Source organism: Acanthopagrus latus, chromosome 14 (genome assembly GCF_904848185.1).
Source record: "Acanthopagrus latus isolate v.2019 chromosome 14, fAcaLat1.1, whole genome shotgun sequence".
Lineage (NCBI taxonomy): Eukaryota > Metazoa > Chordata > Actinopteri > Spariformes > Sparidae > Acanthopagrus > Acanthopagrus latus.
Genome location: NC_051052.1, coordinates 13,037,667 through 13,065,352, shown reverse-complemented (window position 1 = coordinate 13,065,352; position 27,686 = coordinate 13,037,667). Strand labels below are relative to the sequence as shown.

The 27,686-nt window shown below is 41.0% G+C and overlaps 1 protein-coding gene across 1 annotated transcript; it reads right to left on the bottom strand.

The window, feature by feature from the left end:
* Nucleotides 1–26,811, bottom strand: ube2h (ubiquitin-conjugating enzyme E2H (UBC8 homolog, yeast)). The gene is made up of 7 exons (XM_037122009.1): nucleotides 26,524–26,811; nucleotides 9,739–9,815; nucleotides 8,571–8,645; nucleotides 8,445–8,484; nucleotides 7,081–7,133; nucleotides 5,615–5,743; nucleotides 1–4,886 (listed from the first exon to the last, which is right to left on the bottom strand). Exons 1-7 carry the CDS (start codon nucleotides 26,574–26,576, stop codon nucleotides 4,762–4,764), a joined length of 552 nt encoding a protein of 183 aa, XP_036977904.1. The 5' UTR covers nucleotides 26,577–26,811; the 3' UTR covers nucleotides 1–4,761.
* Nucleotides 26,812–27,686: the final 875 nt, after the last annotated feature.

Below are 27,686 nucleotides of genomic sequence, written 5' to 3'. Positions count from 1 at the left end.
TTTTATACACATTGAATGTTTTATTAAAAAAGAAGTTATAACAGTTTATTTTATACACAACTATTTATGAGGTTATAAGCCTATTAATAGAGAGCACTTTGTCTTTTTTTTTGACAAGCATGCCCACTTCACAATGCAAAGAAAAAACAAGAGAAGGAGGGCAGAGAGGGCAATAAAAATAAGACCAAGGATGGACTTTTTTCAAAAACAAAAAAAACAAAAAACCTTTTGACTTTTAACCCTCAAGTTATCACACACTAGGTAACAAATACATAGTTTCTATAAAAAAAAAACAACAAAACAAAACATAATAAAACTGCCATATTCCATGCTGTGTGTGCCTGCTGAATCCCCTGATGGCAGCAGAAGGCCGACACGGGGCACAAATCCACATGAGCACAAGACACAATGGGAGGTGTGCACCAAGCGAGCCTCGACTCCACACCAGAAGCATGCAAGTGCACAAGGAGACAGTCTACAGGTGGAGGGGGGGTGATCTTACAGGATCAGGGTGCTGGCTTTCTGCAGCTGTGCTGATAAAAGATCCCGTCCATGGATTAATGATGGGACAGTCCATTCACTTAGCTGAGGCCCCTACATCCTCATTGTATCCGGCAGGGTGTGTGTGCGGGGGGGGGGGAGGGTCTACTGGCGCTGGACTGGATGTTCTCTGCCATTTTGAGGCCTTCGATCAATCCCAGCATGTTAATGTGGTTGTTCTGGACTCTGTTTGACTCTGTGGGTGGTGAAGACATTGTTTTCTGTACTGTCTTAGAGCAGAAGAGGGAGAAAGCCAAAAGGAAAATTAAATAAAAAGCACAATAAACATTTTTTTTTTCCCCCTTACTCCTTTACCAATAATTTAGAATTTAAGTTTGCAAAGGAAAGCATAATCATTCATTGGTTTAAGATTTTTTTTTTCAGTTCTTGACCTGAAAAACAACAGCAGTAATTACTTCTCTTCACATTTACTAAGTAAGTGCGGGGAGTAAAAAAAAAAAGAAAAGAAAAAGAGCACAGAAGAGGCCGCTGAAAATATCAAATGGTCGTCACGTTTACCAGAGCGACACCACATTGGAGTACATAATCAATTTATTGCCCAGCAGATGCAAATAATGCTGCAAAACCAAAACGAGTTTGTTTTTTGAAAAAAAAAAAAAAGACACAAAATATCAATAGTTCCCTGTTGCACCACGGCATCTTAATGTGCTATTTCATTACAATTCTCGACTCGGATATACTGCTTTTTCAGCACTCAAGTACAATACTGCAAAAATGTAAAGTGAAACGATATTTCCTATATGAATTAATCAAAAAAAAAAAAAAAAAGCTGAAGATCAAGTTCATCAGTGTGATCATTTAGCTGAACCAGTGGCGCCTGATGACCGAGATTAAAAAAACAAAACAAAAAAGGTGCAATATGTAAGAAAACAAATAGGAGGCAGCACAACATGTTCTGCCAACGGTAGCTGCCGTCAGCTGGTCAGCTCAGACGGTCCAGACTGGGAGCTCGGAAGGACCAGAGTGTAGATGTTCACACTGCTGGCACGGGATATTTGGACCAGGACCGGCTGTGGCTGGCTGTTAGAATGCTAACATGATTTGCAACACAATAAATGGAAGCCATTCCGTCAAAAGTGTAATTTCCTCACATTCTGTCGACAGTTTTTTTTAGTTAATTTTTAAGTTTTTATTTTTTCAATCAAAATTCCTAAATATTGCACCTTTAATGAATAAATACACATTTATAGGCAGCTTGGGGAGAAAAACTCATAGCCAATTGTGAGAGTGGGAGATCTACATACTAAATGCAGGTTTGTTCTGTCTGAACACTTCGAACACAAGTAAAACATTCACGGAGCACACAAGTTAGCTCTGCAACAGTTAAAAATGGCTGCATCCTGCTTGAAGCTAACCCCCGAGCTAACATTCAAAAACATCCCCGGGGCTGAATGAAAGAAATCATTATCCCGTTACTCATCAGATAAATATCGGAAATTTAAAAAAAAAAAAAAAAAAAAATCGCCGAGGGGTCACTGTTCTAAATCTGTCATTCAAACGCTGTGATAATATGAGATAACTTTTGTTTTTGAAGAAATTCCGAACTGTGAACCCTTTTTTTTCCCCATTTCTGTACAGTTAGATCTATCAGGCTCGCTACAGGTCACCTCACCCTAGTTTGAAATCACTCACACTCATCTGTACAACTCTGAATCTGCAAGAAGAGGACAAGCAGGCATGTATCTTACATATAAACCACAAAACAGACACTAACTAAAAAAATCAGATGAGCAATGAATGCTTTTTATCAGGTAAGTATACCAAACTAGCTAACTCTATCTGTAATACAGCCATATAGCATATGTGGTTTAGTTGAACACCCAGCAAAACTAACTATCCTGACATGTCAATAAACACAGTTCAACAAATATTCGCATGATTTCCATCCATGTTCGATACATCCCAGGTGAAAATGTGAATCACAATGCAAGATACAACCAAACTGTAAGTCAAACCTGAGCCATAAAAGTCTAACAATCCTACGTTAGCTCGAATTAACTCGAAGTCGTTCCTCTTCTCTGCGACCAAGTGAAAATGTAGATGTAAAAAAAAAAAAAAAAAAAAAATTTAAAATTTAAAAAAATCACAAAATTGCACAGGATCAAACTGCAGGAAGAGGAGCGTAAAAGTAGGATGAGTAAAAACAATGTGCTTCTCTAGTTTACGTTTGACCTTCATGGCTTTTAGGAAACATGTTTTTTTTTGTGTGTGTGCGTGTGTGTGTGGGGGGGTTCTTCTTTTTATGATGAGGCACAGGAGAGGGAGTTGAGATCGGAGGTGATAAAGGTGACCTCCCGGAGAAGGATTCAGCTTTGAATCTCCACAATCTGCCACAAAGCAACCAGTGATTCTTACTGCAATGCAAGGTTTTTCTCTAGGTAGTTTGACTGCCATGTTCAAGCCTCGACAAGCAACACTCAGTCCAGTGTTTTTTTTTTTTTGTTTTTTTTTGTGGGGGGGGTTCAACACTGAGTTCTCATGAGGCTACAGAGAGGTGTCTGTATCACTGTACAAGGTAGATGCTGTACACAAAAAGAAAGAAAAAAACAACAATCCAAACATGGTGACCTCCCCCCATAGGCAAGAAAAATGTACAGGAACTATAGGGAGAAAAGAAAAATCAAAACTGTGATTGCCATCTTTCCACGCTTCATGGATTTACATCTCAACCCGCCACAGTGAATCAACATCTCCTTTTTTTCTTTTTTTTAGGATAAGAAGTCAAATCTGTACACACGAAATTAAAGCTAAATTTAATCCCCTCAAAAGGAAATTTGCTACAAGCCTAATTGTCATATAAAGGGGCTCTTATTTTAATCCTCCTGGTGGGCAAACATGAAGTGTGGGAGTCCAGTCGATGCAGTCGGGGGTACATACCACAGGTCGGACCAATATGAAGGGCATGCATTGGAGCAAACTCCGGCTAAACAGTGGAATGTGAGGAGGACTACACGCACCTGAATCTTCAATAAATCAAAAACTTTTTTTTCTCCTTCAGATCCACTCAATAACCATTTGACCATTTTTTGTTGCTTTTTAGTAAAACTCCAACAGACTTTGGTTGCTGGTTTTTCGATAAAATTCACCACAATAGGTGATAATTACATTCCGTGTCCAACTGGACAAGTTGCTTCAACTAATACCAATATAATGAAGTTCGACGCGCCTCCCATGAAATACGAGAATCGTACAATGGTCAGATGGTTAAGGGGTAGCGCTGGTCCATTTTCGGTTCCCATCATACCGAGTGAGTCTGACCACAACCTCCACAAATGCATCAGAGGAAAAGCCACTTTGGTTTTTTATTATTCAGCCAGTGCCCGCTCCAAAAATCAACACCGAAAGCTCCCCCAACACGTCATTGTCACCGATCCTGCACTGAGACATGCGCTTAATTACAGTGGTTTCCAACACTTGACCTTATTGAGCATTTACTTTCGCACGGCGCGGCGGCGCATTGTAGACAGGCAGCTGCAGCAGCACGGCAAAAGAGTAACAAAAAAGTGAAGTAACATGTCTATGTGGCATCAAAACTGAGCGGGAAAGGAATACTTTTGTTTTTTTTTTACATGTCTCAAGCAATATGTTAAAAAAACATGTGCGAGGAAGCATTCAGGGTTGATTTATGAATGTCTACTGGCACTACACTTTTTTGTATATTTATGTGAGATTGTGCGCCTTAAAAATATTGACTTAAAGTCTTGACTCTACGGGATAACCCCGCCTGGTGAGCGAGATCTACGCAGCTCTGCAGCAGAGCGACTAACAAAATGTTGGTCAGAATCAATCGGCATCGTGGAAAAAGAAAGGAAATCAGGATTCAGGTTAAACTATATATTATAGTATATATCATATATCTTAAAAAGTTGGAAGTAAAGAAATGAGATGTTCACGGGGACTTTTTCTGCCTACGACTACATGACACACCTTAAAAATGCGGAGATGGCAATAGAGAACGTGAAAGCAATCGCGACACCTGTGCAGGGAGAAACAGCTACAGGATGGGAGGGGTGTCAAACACACCAAAGGCTAGATATCCATAAAAATCCTTGTTTAGTAGTAATAATAATAATAATAATAAAAAAATCAACTTGTTTAAATATGAATATTATAAGTCTGCTTTCTCATGGTTAGGAAATCAAATATAGTCTCTGTGGGGGGGTTAAAGGAGGGGGGCGGGATGGGGGAGCCCTCCTATCACTACAACTCCATGTCCTGGGCCTCGTCTTCTGAGAAGTCAGACATGGAGCTTTCGGATGAAGAGTCGCCTGCCCCCTCTTCCTGCTCCTTCAGAGCCTCCTCTGTTGCATATTTCTGGATGTACTCTGCGGACGGAAAGATGAAGAGAAAGAGGGCATGGTCAGACAGGAAAAAACTGAGAAGAAACAGTGATGAGAGTTACTTTTATTTTGGAATTTGGTGACTTTTTTGTGGTGTCTAAGGGTGTATTCACACGGGGCTAGATGGCGCAGTTGTTTTGAAACTTGTTTCAGGCTTTTCCACAAATAGATTGGTTTATCCGCACATATGTCAACACTGCATCTGCACTCAGTTTCGGGACAAAACAAGTGTGAGTTTAGCACGATTTCAAAAGTTAAACAATAACTAATATATGTTCATCTGCCGATGGTGAAATTTGTTCAGGAAGAGATCTTATAAAACCAAATCACTTGCCTGCCATGTGTGCATGTCAGTGTGGTACTTTCGTAAATTAAAAGCTGTGAAAACTACCACTGACTAGCTACAAATGATACCAATACTGCTTTGTGACACCAAAGAACATAAATAACCACACGTATAAGTATCAAATGGATGCATAAACTTCTGGCAGTCACTGGAGTTTAATGTCCATACACAATAGCCAAATTGTCCAATCAATGAGTTACCCATCAGTCTGTTTAACATGAAGTTTACTCATCATGTTCAAATTTTAAAAAGGCAGTGTGACCAAGAACCAGATCAACTAAAAGACAACAATGTATACGCGTGAATACACCCTCAGAATCTAAGGGGATATAGAATGAATATGAATTCATTTTGATTAGGTTCCAACCTTTGATTTTCTGCTTGTACTCCTCTGGCCGGTGAAGGTACATGGCAGCTGCGTCTCCATTCAGGGGGTCAATGGGGTTTGGGTAAGCCAGCAGCTGGGGCAAGAACGACTCAAAGATGTTGGTCAGATCTGGGGAAAGAAAAAAGATGACAGATTAGCGCCTGAGCAACTGGAAGAAATAAGTAATCACACTGTTATATAATCTAGTAATCATTTGATAGAACTCAATGTCGGGCTAACCGTTAATCTGAAGGAGGCGGACAGAGAAGCGCGTTAACCGATATTTATCGAACTATAGGTCTAAAAGCTGAAGAATAAAAATGCTGCCATTGGTCATAACCAATGTAGACTCATTTTAACCAGAAATGACCACACAAAAGGAACAAAGATGTGTGGTTTATATGCTAGCAACAAGACCACAAATGTAAAATCCCCAGTCTGACTCACACAGGCTATGACCACACTAATCCCTTTCACTAGCTCCCTGCTAGCAGGCCTCAGCTTTCTCTCCGAGATGAGGCCTAGTAGGAAAGAGTGCAGTTCTGCTCTCCTCTCCTAGGTGTCATCAATGGGTCCACTGATGCTGGGAAAACCAACACTCCTCCACAGTCTATTGTATAGTATCATCATGTTTATCTGGTTTAATCAGTTGCTATTTTTCACGCCTTCTTTGTAGAGACTCATCACAGACAATATTTGGTTGATTGGCCTATTTTTCCCACGCTTGCCGATCTGATTTTCTTTCCTCAAACACTCAACATGACAAAAACTGCAGCATTTCACACGAGGTCAAGTAACACAAATGTAATTCTCACAAGGGCTTGATACAAAAAAACCTCTGGCTTTGGTATCTATAAGCAAATCTTTTCCTCCTCATATTAAAACACTGGAGTTAACCGGAGCTAACTCTGATTCTAGTTGCTGAAACACCTTTAAGGGTTTCAAAATTCTCCTCCACTGGTGAAACTAAATAGGTAGGGATGCTAAAACATCTGCTAGGCATATTACTGTGAAGTCATTTATACTGCTCAACAGCTTTCTTAGCCCTGTGGAGGAGCTGTAATGAGAAATTAATGGGGAATAGGGAGAAGGGCACAGTGGGCGTGGAGAGCAGCAGAGACACACAGTCACAGTGAGAGGAGCAACTGGGTGAGAAACAGCAGGTACGATTGCTGCCATCAGGACTATGTGAACATGTCTCTCACAGCTGACAGACTGTAAATCATTCCTGTCAAAGGTGAATGTTTCATGACCTTGCTGGGTGAGGGTATTACCTCATTAGTGCTCACTTCTCCCCGTCAGTAAGTAAGTAGATTAGGACCAATTGTGCACCTCTGCCTAATGTAGCCACACTTGCTTGTCAACTTTCTGCCGTCGATGGCCTTGTGTCAAGTTCTTTCGCACATAATCACACAGACCCCAGCGGGGAAACTTAATACGAACACATACGCAGTGGGACGACTCACCATAAAGGGCTGTCCATGTCTGGTTGATGACATCTAAGCACACTGTCCCTGACCTGGGAAACCAAGAAGAAAATAGAGTTAGAAGGGTAAGGCCAAAGGTAACGTGTGTGCTCTGTGTGTCACAGCTCAGGAGCTATTATGTTTGATTACGTCAGCTGTTCCCACAACAGAGAAATAATACATTTATATCCGATATCAATTGTGTTGCAGTGTCTTAAGGAGTGTTAAGGAGTGTTCAGGAGATTCTTGTCAAGCTCTGAAAATGTCATGTGGCCAGGCCAGACATAAACTATTTGCAACAATTCACAGTCATGTTACTTTTAGTGGACCAACGATGAAGCAAGGTTTGAATAATGGAAGGCTGACAGTCTCCAATAGTTTGCTCTTTTTAGTTGGCTAAAAATGCTGATTTGCATTGCGGCAATATGTGTTTGACAAATTTGCTTATTTCTTGTTGACATTTTCAACTCAAACAACAACATTTGAAGATTCATGTTAAAACACGGTGGTCCCACCTATCTGATATTACTGCTGTTGTCATTTTGTACATTGTATTGTTATCCAACAACTCTCCATCCTTCGGACTGGGAATAACTTAAAGTTGCTGTAAGCCTTATTTCCTTATTAAAATGAGTGTTGAAAAGCTCTGTACTAAAGAAAGGGATTGCTTGCAGAATGGACAGGAAGATAATTATTTGAATGCTGAATGTTGAATTAATGGAACATGGAACTTGGCCCACTCTACCACTGGTAGTTCCTGGCGATAAATGTAAAGGTTTCTGACAACAACTGCTTGTATAAAGCATTAGTTTAGCATTAGGACTGTCCTGTTTTGGGAGGATGCACAGGTTCAGTCTGTCTGTCAGCTCCTCCCAGAGACCAGTGTGAGGGTTGAAAGTCGCATACTTGTTGCTTTAGTAAACTGGTAATTTATTGAAGCATTTCTTTGTGTCTGAGAGTATGGTCTGTGAATGCACAACTATCACTGGTGTACGTTCGTTCACTCCCTCCTCCCAGAGACCAACCTTCATGGACCCTGTTCTTGACAGGATTTGGCCTCTCAGCAGTGGATTAACAGGTCCAGAGAAACAAAGAGCTCCGCCAAGTTCAATATTTGTGTGATTTGCTGCCATTTGCCAATAGTGCCAGAACGAAAGTAAAAACGTAGCTCTTTAAAACTATTTCACTCCATTAAACAATATAAATATAATCCATATATTAATAAATCCCACCAGTGTTTATAGATCACACCATGACATCTGTTCACATAAATATATAAACAAATAAATATGCTTAATTGTCCACAGTGCCATGGCAGACACAAAGTACGACAAATCAATGGAATCAATCTGAAATAAACTTACGCTTCGTCAATGTTGGGATGAAAAATCTTGTTCATGAATCCTAAAAAGCAAAAAGGCAGAAATGAGGACATAGTACAAAAAAAATTGAGTCTCTTATAAATCCTCTTGGGGTGGTGGAGCCCCTACCTATTGATGGCGACTTGAAGGGGTATTTGTCGGGAAGATCTACTCGCACCTTCCACACGCCTCCCTCGTACGGTGCTGTGCATGAGGAGAGGGGACACAATAATATAATGTCAGAACACTGCTGGGGACAGAGGAGAGACTTCTATTTCACTGAACATCATATTCCATCCTTCATGCACTCCAATGGATTTAAACACTGTAGGGTTATTTCAATTTCATGCACTCCTCTCTCCTCGGCACAGGAGCACAACAGAGAGAGGGCCACTAGAGAAATGAGCTACACACACCACTTTTCCCTTCGCCATTTTCTTTTATTTTAGTAATGTATTTCAGCCCTGGAGAACTCTGCTTCGAAATCGCTTCACATAATACACTGACATCAAAGAGGAAGAGAATGAGATTGTGCGAGTGTGTGATGCTCTCCCAGAATAGCTGTGTGTAACAGGAACCTTATGTGCCATGCCGAAACTGAACGGCATCACAGATGACTGAAAACACACTTGGTGGTGAGCATGTGTACGGTGCGTGTGGACGGACAAAACCTGCCTTTTTAATTGGCATAGTTTGGTTGCATCATAAACAGGGTCAAACACCAACTTCCTGTCTTTCACTGATGTGTAATTGGTGGTAGTTTTTACTGCCACAGATGTTGCGAACAGCATGTGAAAGGAGTATTTCCTGCTGATGGGGCCACTCTGCTCATCCAAATTCCCCTCAAGCCCGGCTCCACTGTTTCTCACTTTGTCGCCTCAGGCCTGGTTTCAATCCATTTTATGTTCCTGGCCTGCTGTGACGAACCTCTTTTAATGTTCCTCACAAGAGAATGACTGAGATTCTTGTGCTGGCTGCCCTCAGGACAACTTCACTTCATGCTTTGTTAGCTACAGATGAGATGTGGTCAGATTATCAATTTTTGACAACAATGTTTATCTGGTGTTTAGAACAAGTTAAAAATGTTAAACTTCTGGAACAACAAGTGGATTCAGGATTAGGACATGGCAGACAGACCAACAATTGTTTTTGTTTTTAATTTGTTTCAGATACCTTGGAACGTAGATGAAAAACACATTAACTAACCCCCGTGAGGACTCAGACGCAAATTAGGAAACCTGTTGAATCGGTCAGGAAAAGTAAAAATCTCTGTAAATCAGAAAAGAGAAACACTTACTTCCTTGTGGTCCAAAAAACTTCACTACAAATTCATTGAGTCCGCTGAGGATGGTGACTTCATGCTTGCTCTCGATGCTGTAAGGTCGTTAAGGACATTTTCACGTGACTGCATGCACATCAACAAACACAACCCTAAGGGACTACAATAATGCACACTTCTTCAGTAATACTCTGTGATAATGGAATTCAGCAGCAGTTGTTGTTGTTTCCAGTGTAACACACTGTCACATGCTTTGAGGTTAGGAGGACACAGGCTGACCTTTTTCCTCTCTGAATCGTCCTTTCATATCATACAGACGTATGAAAATTAAAGAGAAAGATGATAGCTTTGGACAGATAATGAAAACAAATCAATGCAAGAAAATTACTCCCATATTCTGTTCTGACCTCCGGCCCTGGAGACTCGCTTTCAATGACAATCGATCGCTTCATGCCAATTTGTCATTCTGCAAGTTAGATTAATATCCCCAGACTGAATGTGAAGTATGTGGGCCACTGATTCCGCAACAAAAAAAATCATGTGTGCTCACAGCAGCCAGCAGATCATATTCACCCAGGCTTCAGGACCACGCAGGCCTCATTCCACCTGTCACTCTCTGGACATAAAGCACACGCCCCCACTGACAAACACAGCCCAGGAGGCCATCCCCTTAAAAGACAGCCTGAGACATTTATGTTGCTACCTGTACTGCTGACAAAACCCAGTGCACTCGCCATGTTTCAACATTACACTAAATACACAACAGAAGAGAGAAAATGAATCACAAAATATTCTGATATTTAACCGCTCTTCAATAATTTTCGAGCAAAAATGTCAAAGATTTGCTGATTAAAGCTTCTTGAATACAAGGATTTGCTGCTTTTCCTGAATGAAGACTCCTTAGAAAGTTTTAGAAAGTTGGTTTGACAAAAAGAAGTAAATGGAAGATGTACATTTGGGCCTTGAGAATTTGTGATGAGAATTTCTCGACTGCTTTGACATTTTATACACAGAACGGTTACTTGATTAATTGCTAAATTAATGTGCAGATTAATGGTCGACAAAAAAAATCATCAGTTGCAGCTCTGCTTATTTTAGAAAGCTTGCAAACCAACAATTGCCTGCTTCCATTTAAGTCTTACATACACGTAGTCCTTCGTAATTTGCATTGATGGAGATTCAAAATGATTTCAAATGAAACTGCCTCAGATTCCTCAGTGGTCGATTAGTCAAAATAGGAAATTAATCCAGACAGACAATCAGAGAGAAGCACTTTTCTTGACTCGAGACATGAAGACTCTCACTTGTCTGTGTTTATTTTGTTTTCAGTTTAGTCTGTTTTATCTATATTTTTGTTTTTGGTTATTTGTGTGATTATGTTTATTTCAATGAATCCCAATTAGGAAATCTGATTCATTGGTATACTTTTTGGATAAACTGGTCAATAACACAATTATCAGACAGGTATTTATGCCTGGTATTTTCTCTGTATAAAGAGCGGATACGGCAGGTAAGACTGAATTTTCTTAGGAGGGAAAAAAGGTGAATGACTTGGGACTTGACACAACCTCTTGTCTTGACTTGCCTAAGAAAAATTACTTTCTTACAAACTGACTTGAGACACACGACTGATTATTACTTTCTGAACACTTTCTTGCAGCAAAATGATCTGAATCTAACCTTCTCCATGCAACAGATCGGAGATAATGCAGATTCTGTGAACATTCAGTAGGACAGATGCTTGGACTCACGACAGAGATGACTAATAAAAACACCACACTTTTGCATGACAAACTTTCAAATGGGGTGCAAGACTCTCAGTACTTAAAAAAACACGACTCTACTGTTTATCTTGTGATTATTACTGTGTGTATCTGTTTTATGTGCTCCTAATCGAAACCTATTAACTGGCTGAGAACCCATCTCATCCACCACAGGAGAAGTTTATTATGGTTAGTGGAGGAAATAATCACCCTGTGTTTTCCTCTGCGACTCCAGTTGCGGACACAAAAGAGCATCAGCTTATTTTTATGCAGAGTATAATAAGGCAAATCCGACATTACAGTTATCTAATGTACACATGCTGTGATCATTTTTGATCCCCATTCTAAGACAAAATCACCACAGAGAAATGATTTCCCTTTCATGTGAGAGGAGGGAAGAAGCACAGGAAATAAAACTGAGGCAGAGAGAGAGACTTGGAGAGAAAATAAACATGAGAAGAAAATGATCACAAAATGAAAGCCTGACAGAACACATTAGAGACAGACGGTACAGGAGATGGGATAAAAATCAGTTTTCCATGCCACACAGTAGCAGCTGGCTTGTCAATCAGGATTGAGTGTGTATCCCATCAGCAGTAGCACTGACACCCAAAGGGTTAAATCAAACTGGAGGTTATTTTAAGCTCTGGTGGAGTCTGCGAACCAAGAGCAGACTGAATCCCTGGCTTGGGCAAGGAACTGTGTCATTGTCAGACAGAAGAGGAACCTCTCGGTTCCGACTCGTGTTGGACTCAAAGAGGCTCTTTGATGCGAAGTCCGAGGCAGAATAAATGACCACAACACTTATCTGAAACTTGCTAGCAAAACAACAATGAGCCATACGTCATACGGAGACTCCTGTCAGACTGCATGCATTTTGTTCACATGCAGTTCTACCCTTCATGTAAGGACATACACACCTAACCAGTAGTGAAACTACTTAATGCGCGAGTGACTGTGTGTACGGCCACACCAGAGAGGGAAGCAGTGCTGAGGAGGGGGATGGTATGCACTGTGTGTGTTATGTTATAGAAGACGACCGTGAGGTAGTGTGGGGGATAAGCTACTAATGGGGTGGAATCAACACTGATTATGCTGCTGGCTAATTGACATTGGTCCAACTGATGGAGAAGCCAGAAACGAGCAGGTCTGCACAGAATTAGATTTTTTGCAGTTACCTTTCAGACATTTAGTTGACACTTATGGGTTTATGAGTTACTGTGTAGCATGAGCTCATTTTACAGCCAAGCAAAATGACAAACAAATATTAATGCAAAAGATCAGGTCTTTTTGAATATAGTCAGATCACATGCAAGAAGGGAGAAGCTCATATTGCACCGAGTGACTGTTACACAAGTTACAAACACACAAGCATGCACACACACACAAAAAAAAGAAATGTAAGCAAATTTACGTGCAGTCAAGAGTCACAAATAACCACGTCCACTACCCAGCAGTGACTGTGGCTCGAATGAGCACCTCACACCTATTTCCACTACAGCTGCAAGTGAAGATTATTTTTATCGTTGATTAATCTGTCAATTATTTTCATGAATACTCTCTCAGAAAAATTGTGAAAAATGTTGGTGTCTGTTTTCCAAAGCCCAAGATGACTTTTTGCTTTTATGTACCATCATAGACTGTATTAAAATACAACCCGCCATAACCATAAAAAGCATGGCAGTAGCATACACACACATCTGTCAATCTGCATCTTAATCAACGATTACTGGCTTTTATAACAGCTTCAAAACTTTCACCTTGTCCTCTCATCTGTGTCTTGGTTTGAGGCCAACCCCAGAAACTATGAATTCACATTGCCAGTACTCTGGCCGTCTTCCATGTCATCATGACACAATGAGTCTAATCCACTGGCCTTTTGTTTAATACCATGAGACCCAAAGCTCCAAGCGCTCATTCCTTCCACCCAGTAAATAACTGCAAGTCGCTATCAACAACAGCTCCCTCCCCTTTGTGAAGGAGTTTGGCCAGTCTGTTAAAACAGAAGGGAGCTTGTGAATTTCCCAACTGTATGACAGTATGGCAGATGTTTTGAGCTGTAGTTGACAAATAGACGCTCAACCAGCCAAACAGAGAGAGGGAGAGAAGTGGACAGTCAGAAAATTGGGATGTAAAGATTACACCTACTGACTATGTGCTGCAATGTCTTTTAATGTCTGGGCTGTTGAAACAGGTGGCAAGACGTAACACATTGTAGTGTATGGCAAATTGTGTCGTTAACTCACTGACTAGAAAGCAAGACAGAAACTGGGCTGTGTCATGTGTTTACATACACATGAATATTGTGTTACCGTGCTGAGTTGTGTTGTGTGGGGCTGTGTTATCAATGACCTGAATATCATAAATTCAAACATATTAACCTGAAATGGCTGGCATGTATTACATTGCACTAGACCTGAAATGTATTAGATTTTTCTGATACAAAAGATCTAATGTAAGTATAACGTATTAATGCATTTAAAAAGATGTATACATTATACATTATTTTAAGTGGCATTTGATGAATCCATATATAGCCAGTCATGCCATAATCAGTAGAGTAATGTGCCTCTAAACACACCAATTTTCATCCAACCAGAATTAAACCGTTTTCACAATTAACTCTGAACATTTTGATCAAGGTTATTCATTGACTTGTTCCCCATCCAGGATAACAACTATGTGTCCATCCCCCCACCTTGGATTAGTATAGATAAGTCATAATCTGTGGATAGCACCAGGTCAATATCCTTTCACACACACTTCTAATCTGATACACAGAGCCCAATCAATCCAGGAGAACGTACTCTCACATCCTCACTGCTCTATCTCAGTCTGAACCTCACTCTGAAAGCCCTGTGCTGTTACAGCAACATGGCGACCTTCATTAACACCATTTCACTGCACTACATTGTTCAGACTACAAAGTACTATTTCAAAGTTTACCCAAACACTAAGGTCAATGTTTTCCTGATTTTGAACTCTTTAAAGCACATTCAAAGTCTTAAGTGTAAAAATATGCAGTAAATAGCATTTACGGTTGTGGTCTAGACATGTCTTGTTTTTCTTTCTGGTCCATTCAGGACACTATCCTTGTTTGACCCTGGATCAAAATATCCCATTCCTGACCGGTCGTTTAAGTACGGAAAACAAACATGATGGGGAATCTTAAACTGCAGCCTGTCAAACAATGCGGTGTCAACCATCTTCGATTGTTTCCCCTCTTTGGAGACAGAAGTTGTTGATCTGCTAAAAAGGAGGCACTGACTAGCTTCAAAGCAGTTCCTTGTTTCAGCTTTCTTTTGAGAAGAGAACAGGAAGGAAAAGCCACAAAACTCCTTTGACCAACAGGATGATGTGATCATTTTAAAAAAATAATTAATTTCTTTGTTTTTTTTTTTAATTCATCTTCAATTTCTCAAAAATAGATCAACCAATAAGGGCCAAAATACACAACAACAACCATCTCTTCAAATACTATAAATCTGTATGTCTTATCCAAGACAGGCATGTATAATCAAATTCAAAAGGGACCAAACTGACTCTGCAGGCCAGTTCAGGCTATTTACATTTCAACATACAATACGCTGACCACCTGCTGACACCTCCAGCTTCAAGTAATCCCTTTAAAGGGAAGGTACAGAGCCTCTGGGCAGACTTGGCTGAAACAACAGGAAAGGCAGCAAATCAAATGATCCCATAGACATGAGGAGAGAGAGAGAGAGAGAGAGAGAGAGAGAGAGAGAGAGAGAGAGAGAGAGAGGTTACGGAATAACAGTAGAGACATCATGCAGAGTTTCCAGTTATTAATGGCATTAACCGGAGAAGAAGACTGAACTTAAGAAGAAGTCCTTGTGTTGCAGACCGGGAGAACAAAGTTATGAAGCCTGCCTGGAAAACACTAAAAATCCATAACCCTCAAAAGCCAGCGGGGAAGAGGAAGAGTAAAAAGAGAGGGTAGAATAAGGTTAGCCAAGACAGCAGAGGGCTGAAGCAGAAGAGAGAGGAGCACGAGAAGATGATAAAGAGACTGGTTGAAGAATAAAGTGAAAGAAACGTGAAAAGAGAGATGCCAAAGGAGAGGCAGAGGGATAGTGATGCAGAGATAATGAGAGAAAAGAGTTCAGCCTAGTGAATGCTGATCCAGCCTGGCAGCCAGATCTGTGGATGTGAATGACATCATTGCTGTGGACTGCAGGCCAATGATGATGTTTGCCTTTGTGTGTGGGATAAACCAGTGTCTGGACTAAGATTTTTCAGGGGGTAAAGCACTAATACATAAAAATAGCTACAAAACACAGGTTTTGTTTTTAACATGGTGAAGAGTTGACAGAGCAGTAACTGAATCAGAGGCAGCATTATATTAAAATTAAAGCTGCAAGCAGCGATGAACAGGCCCTCGCAGTCCACGTGCGGCGGGCCATGCTGTCGTGGAGTGCCGCCTCCCTGGCGCCAATGCCTCTTAACTCTCCGTGTTTCGGACAGTGCAGGAAGGGGTTAAATGTCATTTACTGTGTCCAACATGTGGCACTGTGACTATGCCTGTACGTTGGCCTGTGTGTTCAGGGCTGGACTCTTATCAGACATGTGAAGTTTGGTCCAGATGGGAATGAGGAAGTTGTTCCTTTACGGTTTGGGTTAGGGTTAGGACTTCAGGTGAAAAATCCCTCAAATGAATTTGTGGTCAACCGTGTTTTGATTATTGATTGGTGGAGACGCTGTCAGAGGGTCTGCTCACCTTTTAGTTGCACATCATCTTGTAGTGTATGATATGGAGGAAAAAACCTATAAATGTCATGTAAATAGGATGATGTTTGTCTGAATTCTTGTGTCCAGTTGGTGGCGCTATGGATATGACACAGTATTGATGCATGAAGGTATTGATTACTTCTCATCCTCAAGGTATGAGGATGAAACTAAATGAGAAGTCTGTGGTGTTCAACCTGTAGGAGGAGCTCATTAACGTATGAGGCATGGAAATGGTTGAAAATGGGGGTGAAATGGAAACTTTGAATCAAAATGGCCGACTTCAATTTGACAATTTGATACAGTGGTTGTTTTTTGTGCGTCTGGTCATGATACATATGCATACTGAGTGTCATTCATGTATGTGCATGTAGGAGGTGAGGCGAGGATTTTTAATATTCCGGGGGCGCTATAGAGTCCGCTGGTAACACCTTTCGTCAGCTATTGTCAGGAGGGCATTGGCAATAACTGTACCAAGTTTCATGTTAATCCGACCTACCGATGTGGAGATATAAAATACTTTGATTTGAAACACCTTTATAGATAAACTGTGACTTAAGGGACAGCATTTCATGTTAAGGTTTCCAATAAAAAATCCACATGGTTTAGGGACAGATTTTGAAAGACACAAAGAACAGGAAACACAGGTTTTGACGTACACTGCTGGTGGCCTGTTGACATAAAAGAGACTATAATGAGTTAAGAATTTTTCTGCATCCAAAACAAGGATGGAATGTTGCTTGTCTACTTTTGGTAAGACTTTATACAGTAAGTATATATTCAGAGAACGGAGGCTTTAAATTAGCCTACAACAAAAGCAAGGTAAATTCTCATTTCATCTCTTTCCACTAGGAAATACAGCTTCAGTTTCAGGGAGGTGAAATGCCTTGCTCACATTGACATAAGGCTCGGTTTTTGTTTGCGTAATAGTGTTGCCTCAAATAAAGGGACATCATGGATTGAAAGGGAATTTTTAACTGCAAAGGGACTGGATGAAATTAATTTGATGGCAGAAGAAACCACTGTAACCTTCACCAAGAGCAACTTGTTTAGGAGCACATCTTTCCTTAGAGTTGAGGAACTGAGAGGTGGCGACCTCGCTTTCATTTTCTCCCACTCACACACAGATTGTAGCTACAATGTACAATCAAAGGCCGTGCAGATGAAAGGCAGGAAACATAGCATCTGTCCTCAGGGTGTAAGCAATGGGTAAGCTTCCTCCAACAAAAGATACAAGTAGATTACCAAAAAGAAATGTACAAGCTTCAATATGTAGTGATAAAAGTAGGCTTATCTTCTTAAGACAGCGAGCTACATTTGGCAATAAGAAAAGAAAACAGCGTTGTTCCACTGAAGTACAGTAATGAAACTGGCAACAAAGTCAATACCAACATAACACCATCAACAAAGCTGTTTCTTCTTCCTGCTCAAAGCCCACACTCTGAGATGGAGCCTTATTAAAAGACATCCAGATGAAAATGAATTTTGCATGTGTAAGTATCAGACTGAGTGGAGGAAGGTTTCTGCTGCAGTCTCTGCCAGTATGCACCATTATCTATGCATGGGCATTGTTTCTTCTGAACTCTAGCCTGTGTGTAAATGTGCCTGGGTTCATTCTTGAAACTTTCTAATGTATCAGTGCACTGCATCCAGCCAAGCAGGATTACCGTGTGACCTCCACTACACTCAGAGGCCTGAAAACAGAGGCAGCTACTGTAGCACAGCAACCATCCTGCCACAGCAGGCAGAGCGAGTGATAGGCACGGTGTTGTTGCTGTGAGAGTTGGATTTAATCAGTTCAACACCAAACAAACACCGTTCTCCCCTGCAGCCACCACCAGCCAACCCCACTGACCCACTCCTCTACTCCTTCTCCCGCTCTCTCTCTGTCTCTCTCCATCTCTCACACTTAGGCCAACGTTTTCCCCTGCTGTTTACTTGGTTTTATTACTCATTAAGACGGACTCTCTGCACTCAATTTTAATGCAGATTTGGAGCCTAAATGAACCGTTTCAACCATCTGAAACCCCCTCAAACCCCAGTTCACTGAATCAGCAGTTAGGTAATACATGCTGACATAAAGGGAGGAAAATGAGAATGAAGCAGACAACAGTCCAAGTTTAACAGCAGCTCCCATTCATTCAATACCACATTATCATTTTAGACGCCGACGTTATCACAACAACTTCCTATAATAATCTGATATTGTAGATTTTTACATCTACAAATCTGATAATAATCAAAATGAAAATAGTTTAAACACGAAGTCTTTGAGGCCTCCATATTACAGTGTATCTAACAATCAATTCCATAAATTTAGCCAGCTATATTTGTGATGAGCTACATTGCTGGAGCAATGGAAGCCTTGACACACACTTTCACAAAGGAAGTTTTCATTCATGTACAGCTGAAAAGTAGCTAATCATCAAGCCAGCCTGACAGATCTCAAAGGTCACTGTTGGCTTACGGTTCTTTACATGTATGGTCACCAATAGTAAAACAGAGGTGCAACAGCAATAAGGAGTTTAAATGTGTTGGTATGTCCTCTTCACTGATTTGGAAATTGTGGTGACCACTACTGTACATATATAAGCTAATACTATGCATGATCCAAGTTATTCATGGACCCAAATATGATTTAGACAAGCTCTCCAACAACCTCTGCTCCTTAGCCTAGTTCGTTCCCTGTAAATGTAAGGCCTGGTTGTTCTCAGCTCTCCTGTGAGGCAAGGGTTTCCTGGCTGTTGATGAGTGGACCTGGCTCACTCTGATTACTGAATAGAAGTGTACTGGTATCATAGTAAACGGGTGGTCATGCCAGCTGCTCTCGCTTTCCGTCCTCCTGCTCATATTCCACAAGAGACACAAGGGATCTCGCCTCTAGCTTTGTAGAGCTGCCGAGGGGAACTAGGGTCTTAATAACCTGTACTACAACTGATTATACATATGCAATTGTTCCATGAGTTAACAAAAGTAATGAATTAGCCACAAGGTGTGATCTAATCCTTTCAAGGCTAGGCTAAAATAGATTTGATAAAGTTCACGTTTACCAAGACTTAAGCAGAGCTATGTAGATTAACATTTATAAAAACCAGGGCTTGCAACCAACGGTTAATTTCAATGTATCCACTGTTTTCTCTGTTAGTTGTTTGGCTAATGAAATGACCACAACCCTGAGATATTCAGTTTAATGTCATGTTAGGAGTAAAGAAACCTGAAAAATAATCACATTTAAGAAGCTAGAATCAGACAAATAATTAAATCGTAAAAACTGTATATTTGGAAGTCTATAAAGTCTATATACATGCTTTCTTTAGGTTACATTAACTTACTTTAACCTCTGCCTTGAACACTATAAAATAATGCACTTGTGTTTAATGTTAACAGGATGTACAAGGGACTGTTTGTGTTTCTCCTTTACTGTACATCTATTTTGAAAAATGTAATATGAATCAAGAACTATCGTTTCATCTCAAGTGCAGGGTTCTCTGAAAAGCTCAGCTTAAGAGTGTGTTCTCAGAGCACCCTGCTCGCTCCGACACATAAAGTATTTAAAATCTGATGGAGCACTTGTTGTCAGCATGTGCGGGCTGTGTGAAAGAAAACCTAGCAGCAGGTTTTACATATCAATGGACACATGGTCTCAAAGTCCAGACTCCCTCACATCCACATGTAAATATCTGGTAGCTGTTAAATGCTGCACTCACTGGATGGTGAATGGGATGGTGAACTCTACGAATAACTCTCGTATAAAATTTTAATATCTTTAGCATGGAGACAAGGGATTATCAGCAGTTATTATGAAGAAATCTACAAGAAGCCCACATTAAAATGGATGTCATTGTGTAACAGGTAGCCAAAAATGTTGAACATTTATCTGGTTTCATCCACAAGGGTTTTAAAAAGACTATAACCTACTTGCAGAACCTAGACATGTGTTAGCACAGATGTATATCATCCACCTCTGACACCAAAACCCTTCGGGATGAACCTTTTCAACCAACAACATATTAATGTTTTTGAAAATTCAGACAAATGTAAAAGCTGTCTTTGAAATCCACAACCTGCACATACAGTGAAGCAACATAAAGACCTACTTTTTAATTCTACCTCGCAAACAAAAGTATGATGCCCAGTGCTCAAACACAAGCTTCAATTAATACAATCATTTGGCAATGAAGATTTGGTTTCCATTAAATACAGGCCTCAGTATACCATGTTAGCGGATGGCTACCTCCCTGTGTGAGAGCTGGAGCAACACAGTACTGCACAGGCTAAGTTCTTTGTCTTCTCTGGTGAGAGATGAGAGCCCACCCACTGCAATCAAACGTGAATCCTTCAGCTGCTCCTCCTCTCAGCCCTTCACTAAATCAACAGTCTATTTACAGCTATAGCACAGAGTCTCTGTGTGTGTATGCAAGCGTGTGAGCTCTGTGCGTGCACACACAAACGAAATGATTATTAATGATCACGAAACTGAGCCAGGGCAGGAAAACAATGGCCTGAATCTGAGGCAACCGTTTAATGAGCGAAAATTTAACGGGCAAGATTTTCTGCTGTAGTTAAGACTAAAAAAAACCCAACTGAATTTCAACACTGATGATGTGAAGGAAACTGCTGAGAAACCTGAATTTCACTGAAGTGACAGATAGACACACAGCTAATTTTATCAACCTGATACAGACCCACAGAGGCAGATTACCAGATATAGGGTGTGGATAGTGCAGTTTGCACTTTTTTGATAAGGCTCCTTCGCTTCATACACAACTGGTATCAGTGTCACCGGCACATTTGCCAGCGTATGACCGATCATGTAGCTAGCCTATCGTCACTCCTTCGATTTTCCAAATTAAAGCAGCAGCGCACGTGAGTGGCTGCAGAGGCAGACCGGGCTTCCCAGTGCCAGAAAAAAAAATCATGCGAAACAAAGAGAGGAACTTCAGTCCATCTGTTTTTCTAAGGGAACTCAGCCATGCGTGCAGGAAGCTTCGCTGTTTGCACTGTGGGATTAACAGTGAGGGCCTCAAATCTCCTACTGTCAGAGATGCCTTGCTCCTGGACCCAAAAAACAGGGCTGTCAATCAAGGTGGGGGCCCCATGACTAGAAGGAGGGGCCTCATCCAGAATATAAAAGGTTACCTTATGTTCACTCATGGAGAAAAATAAAAGAGCAAGGGTAGGAAATGGATGGATGTTGCAGCATGGATTTTTAAGAATACCTGCAGGAAGGCAGAGATGTATGTACACCGAGCTATCACAGACAAAAAAACAAAAAACACAGAGAAGCAGAAAGCCTGGTATTTTCTAAGCTTTCAGACTGACAGAATAAGACCAAAACAAATGACAAAAAAGGGAGTAGAAGAAAACTGTTCTTGTCACAATTACAGTCTTTCCAGCCCAGTTACCAAAACATATGAATCTTATAACATACACTTTCTTTAACTGCATACAAAACAAAAATATTTAAATTTAGGTGCTATATTTTTTCAGTTTTCCCGGGGGTGTAAGACACCAAATATATCTCAGTTCACCCCACTGAAGTCCATACCATCACAGGTTGAGTATGTGCATTAGATGGGCCACTCCCTTCACTGTCTTACTGTTTGGGCTTCTTACTAGAGATTAAATATTAACCCTGAGCGACAATAAACACGGTTTACTAAGTGATAACCAGGCTTTAGGGTTAACGGTATGGTGATTGCCAACTGAAGCAAGCGGAAAATGCTCACATCACCAAACACACTGTAGATTGCCATTCAAACAGTAGGATTTAAAATTCTGTTTTGTGTTTTTGCCATATTTGCTGTCAGCATAATGCAAAATGGTCCAGGCTTCCACATTTTCTCTAACCTTCTTAGCTTCTTTGTGTCTGCTACTGTAAAGTTATTTCTATTACATCAGAACAACAAAGCATGCTCTTAGTTTCTGCAACTTCACCACCAGCCCAGAGTTTTCCTCATTCTTGTCCTCATGCTCCTGTCCATTCAATCAATCTCTGAGTCAGAGAACTGCTGGCTCCTTCCCTACAGTGAACTGTGTCTAGTTGATTCAATCCCGCAACAATAGCGCTGGGTGCAGATTAGCTGCCCATGACTGTGTGACATGGTCTGACACAGCAGCGGGAGGTGGAGGTCACAGGGTCTTCTGTAAACGGGGGAAACACAAAAGACTCCGCTGCTGATGCTGTCCGGATGTCATGTTACAAGGGCACAATGGGGCAGAAACACCAAGCGGAGAGCAGATAAAGCTCAGGATTGGTATTCCACTCAGAGAGGGTGGAGGGATGGTGTGGGCAAGAGCATGGGGGAGGACGTTAGAATAAGAAAAAAAAAAAGGAGGAGGTGGACACTGCCCCTCAAAGCCCAGCCCCTGATTGTGGACAAGTGAATAACTCAGGATTACTGAAGGCCAGGTACTGCTTCAACTGTAACTTCAGAGGAAAAAAGGATCCTTTAAGTAAACTTGAAAATGCAAACCCACCTTGAAAGGTGAAAAGATGAAGAACAATCGTCAGAACGACAACTGATTTGGAGTGGAATGATAAAGACCTATATACACTGGTAGTGATGCCAGGTATCATGATGGATACTGGAACTGATGAAGCATGCAACACCCCTCCCAACAACTCCCCACAGTCTCAGATATAATTTTTTGGTGGCCATGCTTCACAGAACTGCTATCCAATCACTTTCAGACCTTCCAGCAGCAACTCAAAGGTTGAAAAGTAGAGCTGAGAGGCAGTTTTGTTTACATAAATGTCCCAACATTCCTGCTGATGTAATGAGATTTCATATGTGAACAAATTTACACCTCAAGTCTTCAGGCTCATGCTATCATAAAGATAAACAATAAGCGAGGACAATGCAGCAGAGCCAAAAGAAGTGCATTTTCAAAGAGCTGAACAAAGTGAGGTACACTGCTGACAGACACTCTGTCATTTAAATTTACCTTCATATTTTAACAGGATGTTAAAATAACAGGATGTTAAAATATGTAGGTTCAATCTATTACTAACGGAATTCCTTTTCATTCACATCACAAAATGTGTTGTATGTGTGTGTTTATCAGAGGCCATGTAAAATAAAATGATGAAAGGTTACACATCCAGCATCCAGTAATTATTCAGTATATATGGATTAAAATCAATTTTAGTAGAAATTTCAAAATCTTTGTATTAATGCTCATTTAATAGATGACAGCCAAGATAAGCTTAATGATAAATAATAACCTTCTTGAGGAGGAAAACATCTCAACACTCAAACTCTCAAATCCTGATAATACTGTATTGTAACATGCATCACAATTGTGACTTAAAAAAGATAAACATTTATACAAACTATTCTTGACCAAAAAAACAGTGCTGTACTGATAGTTCTACATGTTTCCTTTTCTGTCCCATTCTTCTCTGCATTAGCATCTATAGCCCACGACAAGAGCTTGTGTTAGCATTCAAAAAACAGGCTTAGTCCTTTGTAATCTACCTGTGCTCAAATTCCAGCAGCTTACTGCTTGAAAGCATTTGTAAAGCAAGTAGGCCAACGATGAATACATGCAAATAATAGTACAACTACCTACACAGTATGTGCAGTCAACCCCACACAACAGGCTGAATGTAAAGCACTTTGAAATGACACACTCTTGGACTCTTGTTCAAGAACACAATGTTCAAAAATGAAAGCAACATGTCCAAGAGCAAGACTGAATAACCAGTGGCCAAAAGCTAAGCAGGTAATTGGAGAAGAACCCTAATTTAAGGTTTAGGACTACAGTTTGGCAGGAACTGGACAATAAACAAGTTGCCACTCAGGACTATAAGTTTACAAAAGGAGGGGTGTGAAAGAGTGCTGGACAGAGAAAACTGCAGTGTGAAGTCAGTGTAAACCAACACTTAATACCTTCTCCATGACTGTATCTCATTAAATAGTACAAAGAGTTCGAGCGACTAGCATGCAAACACAAGTTCTGTACATTTGGTGATAAACACAGGCTGCCATCCATCGGGCTGGCTTAGGACAAAGCTTAAGCCAAAAGATACTACATGCTGAGGTCATTCTGACATTCATTTTCATGAATTCCCTAATGGCCTCTGCTCTAGATTCTCAGCTCTCCGGTGGCCGCAGCAAATTAATGCGTGAGGGCTCTCAGTGTCAGCCCATAAGAAAGAAGCTGCTCCGGTCTAAAAGGTGGTGTGTGTTTCGGGTTTTGGTTTCATTAGGGTGAGACGCAAGGACAGGGAGCACAGACAGGAGGTTGTTACTGCTAGTTTTGCTCTGGGGACACAAAGATGAGGATGGAACTTTTTTCCCAGAACACTGACCCAGAGCCCTCCCTACTTTAACCCAACAAGACGGCTTAGTCAGCAGTAAAAACCCATGTGCTGTGTAAGCCAGTAAATCTCAATTCTGTAGATCTACATTCAAACACACATGGCTGTCTTCCCCAACACTTGCTGACCACTGCTCAACTCACAGTATCGTAAAACACATACACAGGTCATTGTATGGGATTGAGCAGGTGGCATAAGGCAAACCTGCTCTTGCCTGTCAGGCCGGTAGCTCTCTAAGCAAGACTGCAATCGCCTACACATTAGTGGAGTTGAGTGGGGGGAGCACAAACCTGCTCAAACAAGCACCGTTGCTAGTTAAAAGACGTAACAGAACGCCATAGGCAACAGGCCAAAATAAGAAAAGCAACGTTGCTGGCTGGCTGTTGATGTTTGTTCAAACATTGCAACCATGCAGTCTAAAAGGTACAGGCCACTCTAATGTGATGGTATGAGGTAGAATGTATTATGAAATGTAGGACCAGTATTGCATAAGTCACATATGATATGTCTATATAAGCAAATATGACAATAGTACATCAACTTTACAATTGAAATAAAAAAAATGACAAAATCCAAGACTCTAAGACTTATAAACTTACTCCTACTCAACTATTATTTTTAAGTCTGTTGGGGCAACTTCTCTTCATTTTGGTTTGTTTTGAACAGCCCCCTTCTAGCCCCATATTTGACTAAGCTGCACTGCCATCCCATCAGCTGTTCTCAGTCCCTCCCTCTTGTGGTTTCCGGCTAGTAACAGGCTACCCAATCATTACGCTGGTTTCCACTGTGCTGGGACAAAAACAAAACTACTTATTCACACTGCTCTTCTCGAACATTGTATGGACTGGAAATTTGTTGCTAGGGCCCCGTCCCATGTCAGGCCCCGGGTGAAGTTCAACAAACAGATCAGCATTACAAAAGTAAACATAGTGACAGACGACTTGAAAAACAGAGCCCACACTAAGGTGTTGCCTAAAAAGTTCAAGCATTTCACTGTGAAAACAACTGCAGGCCCGTGACACCTGCTGTAGCTCCTAAGAAAACAGCTGCCATGCTCACTTACAGTTACAACAGTCCTTAAAACAACAGCCAACAACCACTCTGACGTGATATAAGTTAGGGATTCCTATATATTTGCCTGCAGACACTGAAGTACAGTGAGACACACAGATCAGGTGGCCATTTTGATGTTGAAATTAACCAGCAGCCTAGCCAGCCAGCTCAGTAGCGTTACAAGGTAACATTTCAAGTGGCAGATGCAGTAACCCAATTAGTAAACCCCTTAGTGGGGTTACAAAGCAAAGCTAATGGGACCCACGGTATTGAACGTGCTGTAATAACGGCAACGTTTTGACGAGTGTAGAACAAAAGACAGCAGCATTTCCAGTTGACGTTAGCCTTACGTTATGTAAACAAGCTCCTGTGTCAACGTGTAAAAGGGGCAGTTTGACTAAACTCCCCCTGTCAACAACAGGCTGGACAAAGAAACGAAATTGCCTTAAGGTGCTCATATATTCTGCTGTTGCCAGGTCTATTGGTGGTGCAACAAGATGAAATGCATTCCTGGAAAAGGAGAATAACGTTAGCGTGCGTTCGGGCTGTTGCATTAATTTTCAAATATAGGCAGCAAGCTAAACAGCCAGCGTTGCTACAAATGTACAGAGTTGGTGGGGAAAAAAATCGCTAGCAGGACATGGCAAGCGATGTGATTAGCTAATACAGCTGTCCCGATAAGCGACTGAAGGTTCGCAGGACAGAAATAGCTAACACTTGGCTTTGCTAGCAAAATGTTGTTTACACAAAAAACACCAGTCATTCACAATGAAAGCTCTTTCTGCTTTGGGTCACCAAAATGACCAAAGCAGCATCAACAAATACGCTTTTCTCGTACCATATTACCACATACATCCGGAGATAGCTGACTAAACAGCGATTGAGATACTGTTGTTTATGTTCAGAAAAGGATACAGTTTCACCACATCGGTATCCATTCGCCTTTTACCCGGACTTGGAGACGACATTTTTGCTATTTCCACCGCAGGGCACCAGTAAGTACGCTGAAAGCTAGCCTCCGAAACGCTAGACAATCTAGCAAACCGTACTATCCGAAAGTTAACATTTGCCTTTGGAAATGTTCACCGCAAAACGTCTTCTCAGTTCAATGTCTCTCTGTCCTAACGAGTAGCTGTGCTAGTGCTAGACCTCCTCTGCTGCTCACTGCCTCTCAGCGTTCTGACCATGGTTCTGACAAGCTAGGATCACTCCGCGGAGGACGTCATCAACGTGCGACCAAACGTCACCACAAGTGGCAGTGTTTGTAGTTTTATCTGGAAGGGCTTTGGTTCTGTTGCTTATAAATTTCACGTTTTAGTGCGTTTTGACACCAGTTACATTGCTGTCATCTATTTGGAAAGGTAAAAGTTATGTGAAAACACAACAGAAGCATTGTTATTGGTAATTCTTCAGGGTCTTGCTATTCAAAAGGTTGCTCTCAAAATGCTGTGGCACTAGCTCTGCCTTGGTTTTGCCTGTGTCTTCCATGTTCTCTCACCAGAGGCAAGTGACACACCCAAATGCTGGTTGCCAGAATTTATACCTCAAAATGTCTGGCCACAACCCTTGACGGAAAACATTGTCCCAAACATACAAGCAGTATGACAGACATGTGATGTTTTGGGAGGGTTTAAGGGGGGAGTAACATGGCTAATCTCTGCTTTCTTTTTGTTGAATGAACATATCAGACTAAAGGGTACTCTAAATTTGTATTAAAAAATAGCATACAAATAAAGCCTGATCAAGAGAATGTTTACAACCACAGCTAAAAAATATACCATTGCTTCAAGCACAGCCTCAGACCTGCTGTTTTCCCTAATGCCACAAGGCGACCATTCAATGAAATAAGCATTTAACAATAATTTGTGGAAAAAGAGACAAATAAAAGAAACAGTGTGTAACTCTCATCCCTCCCTGCCAAAGAGGCCAACATTTTTTTCAGGCAACAAAATGGCTGCCGGTGACTGAAGCATTGGCAAGGAACCAGCTAGTCACTGTGTGAGCTGCAAAAGAGGGTACACAAATATTTGCCATATCTGAAAATACTGAATGTATCCCCCTGTACTTATAATTATGTA